At 40.3% G+C, this 3,987-nt stretch overlaps 1 protein-coding gene across 1 annotated transcript in view; it reads left to right on the top strand.

The window, feature by feature from the left end:
* The window catches only part of LOC116851264, a 23,204-nt gene extending 20,546 nt beyond the window's left edge, over positions 1–2,658 (top strand). Inside the window, exon 3 of the mRNA XM_032830542.1 lies at positions 2,134–2,658. Within this exon, the coding sequence (XP_032686433.1) occupies positions 2,134–2,180 (47 nt within the window). The 3' untranslated portion in view covers positions 2,181–2,658. The remainder of the gene's footprint in view (positions 1–2,133) is intronic.
* The last annotated feature ends 1,329 nt before the right edge of the window (positions 2,659–3,987 follow it).

The raw sequence follows: 3,987 nt of genomic DNA, 5'->3' as shown, positions 1-3,987 counted from the left end.
CCGTCGACTCGTTGGATTCGTAGAGTCGACACTCGCGGAGACGTGTCGGATTTGTAAAGCCTACACCTTTGCGTACCGATCCGTCACCTTACTAGATTCGTAAGGTCGACCCCGCGAAGCCGCGCTGCCGCCCCGGGGAGACCGATCCCCGCGGCACCGCATCGTAGCGCATGACCGCACCGCAGAATCCGACGCATCTGCGCAAGCAGAGCCGTGTTAATCGTCAAGTAACGGCTCTCTTCGCGCGACCAAAAATTAAAGATCCAAACGTCAACATCGTGCCGCAAGCACAACACGATCGACGCGTCACACGACCGCCCGCGTCCCGCGACCGCCAGCGGTCCCACAGCCGAGCTCTGCCGCAGCAGACATCAACACGCGCGAACACAAAAACCCGCGCGCGAAACCAACGGCGTCGACTCAACCTGTACATACGCATTGTAAATAGCCATCTAATCGACAATATATATTATTATACTATCCATCCCACTGTCTTCACGATTATTGACATCTGCTCGAATCCGGACCACACCGACTCGCAGCTTATCCCGCACGGAACGCGAAATAGCGTTACAATATTATAACAAGAAAACAATAAAACATTGTAAATGTTTATAAATATTGTAATAAATAATTGTAATAACCGTAATCAAATATACTGTTAAGTTGTAAATAAATATATTTGTCATACCTGTTACTTTATCTTGGTCAATATCAAGTTGTCCAGAATAAGTACTGATTTGTGTGTATACTTTTGATGATTGAGAAATATCGGTAGCAGTATCAGACGTATAGCTTTTAAATCGTCTCAGAAATGTTCCTGTTTCACTACAATCTAATTACATGTAAAAACAAAATAATTTTTAGTCAATAAAATGTTTTTTTAATCAAATTAATGATCTCGGTATAAATATTATCAATGTTTATATAAACGCATATACAGGTAGATTAGATAAAACAGAAAAAAAAATTCCTCTACTATTTTGCGAACAAGCACGTACAATTTTGAATTGTTAATTAAAGGAGATTAACAAATAATCCCACGCAAAAAGGATGAGTTGTGATAGCGACGTCAGGCTTAGTGCGTTTGTGGATAAGATCAAACAGAACAAAAAGTTCTCTACCACATTGCCAATAAATTTGTACTTATTAATTACAGTAAGTTGGTGCATTATTGTACAATCATGTACCAATCTTCTTTCATTAATAATGAAAAATGTACATGATTTGTTACAAAATAGTACAGCACTTTTTTATTCTGTTTAATCTAATCTGCAAATACACGACGGCAAGCATCACTATCGCGACTCATGTGCCGTATCGCGCGTGATTATTCGCCAATCCTCTTTAATTAATAACTCTACATTTTACGTGTTTATTCACACAATGGTAGAACGTTTGCTTTTTTCATGTAATGTTCCTGTTCATTTAATTTTTAACACACTTCGTGTCAAATATCATATCTATATGCTGTCATAAAAATATCGTACAATAATGTAATATTGTAAAGTATAATAGAGAAAAGATAAAAAATCCTTTCCTATTCTATATTACATTATTGAAAGTTTTCGTTTATCACAATATTAAAATGTTTAATGTTAATGTTTGTAAGAAAAGTTCAACGTACAAATATATTACATTATACTTTAACCGACCCAAAAATCCCAAAATTAATATAATTTATTAATATAAACTATATTGTACGGATGAGTCTATTTATCTGTCAAATTCATTTGTTAATAATTACAAAAGTTATTTTGACCTAGATACTTTCTTTACAATATTAAATATTATACGATAATGTTGGGATCACGTGTATGGGAAGAAGGTATTCGATTAGCAAATACTACTTATATACTACTACTTATATAATACTACTTATACTAAAAAATACTACTACTTATATACTACTACTTATATAATACTACTTATACTAAAAAATACTAAATTTATAAAGTACAAATATTACTTATACAAAGTACAAATACTACTTATCAACTACTTTCGTATAATTTAGTCGACAAATTTATCGCAAACCGTAAAGCATCTTATAAAATAAAGTTAAAAATTATAAAAAAAATTCTAAAAAGTTTCAGTAAACGTTGAAGAAAATTTGTTCTTACCTTTTGTAAGGGCTCATCAGGACTTCGGCAGGTATCGATAGGAAAGATCGATATTGACGAGAGAGCAGTCAGAGTCGATAGGAAAAGAGGGAAGTAGGAGAAAGGCGGAGTTACAAGCGCGCTGGAGAGAGGAGAGGATAAAGGAGCGAGAAAGGAACGGGAAGAGAGAGAATCTCGCCGAATCTCAAGAAATAGAATAGAAAACAGTTGTAGTCAAAGAGTCGTTTAAGTCGTGAGTCGTTCTTGTATCGAAAAGATGAGTCGTTAGTCGTTAAAAGAAGTCGGTTAGATCTTTATATTTGTTAGGCGAATCGTAATTGTATAAATGGTTTTGGGATGTAATTTAATGTATAAACTGTGATTACAATATATATATCTTTATTGGTGTAAAACATTATTTATTTATTAAATCCTGACAAATCGATCTCAAAGAAACAGTACGGAGAACTTTACAGCTCAGAAGTGGGATCAAGAGCCTTAATTGGTGCCGTGTTTAAGGTCGAACGTTAAAAAGAAGGTGAACTTTTTATAAAGACGGTCGCGTAGAGTTGCGCGGAAAAAAAAAACGTGTCGTCAGCCGACGGATCAGAACAGTCGCGCGTGGTCGAACGGTCGCCGGGATTTAGTGCGGTGTCGTGGAATCTGCGGAGAAGAAAAGAACAGAATAAAAATTGTGAAAAATATGGATAGAGACTGATTAGATTCGGCATCGTTGGAACAGTTGCAGCAAGAAGCAAGCGAATATCGCCTACCGATATCCAATAACCGCGCTCAGTTGATTGAAACGATTCTGACGCATCTGGAACGGCACGGGCCAATGCAGGATTTACTGTCGGCAAATCTAGATGGAGAGCCGCAGGTTCGTCCTTCGGCGCCGGAGAGTGCGATCGCGGAAGAGAGGTCAGGAGGCGAAGGCGTTCGTCAGCTGCCGGCCGGAGCCTGGCAGTAAGTACTAGCGACGGTGACAGGAGTTTTGCAGTAGCAACAAGTGATGCAGCGGCAGCAGCAATAGTTCCTGAAACAGCAGCAGCAACAGTTTGAGCAGTTGATCAATGCGCTGACCGCCAGAAACTTACCGAAAGAGACCAGAAACGGTAACCTGAAGAATTTAATGGAAATTCGACGGTGAGTCAAACCACTTCATCTGGCTTATCCCGGCTCTCGAAGTCCCACTGCCTCCTCGCCAAACTGAGGCGATGGCGCCGACTATATCGGTGTCCACGTTAGCGGCACAGATTCCGGAGTTTGGAGGTTCCGATAACGAGAACGTCCTTCTCTGGGTGCAGCGAGTAGATCAGGTGGCTAGGATTCATGGGGCCACGGATGGCGTGACCTTGTTGGCAGTCACCAGTCAGCTGATTAGATCTGCAAGGAAATGGTACGACATTCAAACTGGTGAAGTACTCGAATCATGGTTAACCGTCAAGCGAGACCATCAACCGTCAAAATATTTCAACGAGAAATATTTCCGTGCGATGCAACGGATTGAAACGAGAAAATGACTCAGCCATAGAGAGACCAGTATGCCCTAGAGAAACTGGCTCTAATGCATAGACTGGGTCTGTCATAAGGAAACTCGATACAGCTCATCGGTGGAATAATGTCTGCTCCATTGCGGGTCACGGCATTGGCACTCTGCGTGGAATCAGTGGATGTCTTCTTGGAGAAGATGAGACGTATCACCGAAGGAGTCGGTGAGCTAGAAAGGCGAGCAGCTACGCCGCAACCAGTTAACCGCAGTAAGGAGAGTAGTTGCCAAAACTGCATGAAAAAGGGCCACTCACACAAAGAGTGCAGAGGTCAGGTAATCTGCTTCTTTTGTAAGAGTAACGGGCATCGGCAGTTCGAGTGTCCGGCGGTAAAG

The sequence above is a fragment of the Odontomachus brunneus genome, unplaced genomic scaffold (genome assembly GCF_010583005.1).
Source record: "Odontomachus brunneus isolate Ranch 3 - 2012 unplaced genomic scaffold, Obru_v1 Obru_scaffold_170, whole genome shotgun sequence".
NCBI classification, from domain to species: Eukaryota; Metazoa; Arthropoda; class Insecta; order Hymenoptera; family Formicidae; genus Odontomachus; species Odontomachus brunneus.
This window is presented reverse-complemented; position numbering and strand designations above follow the sequence as displayed.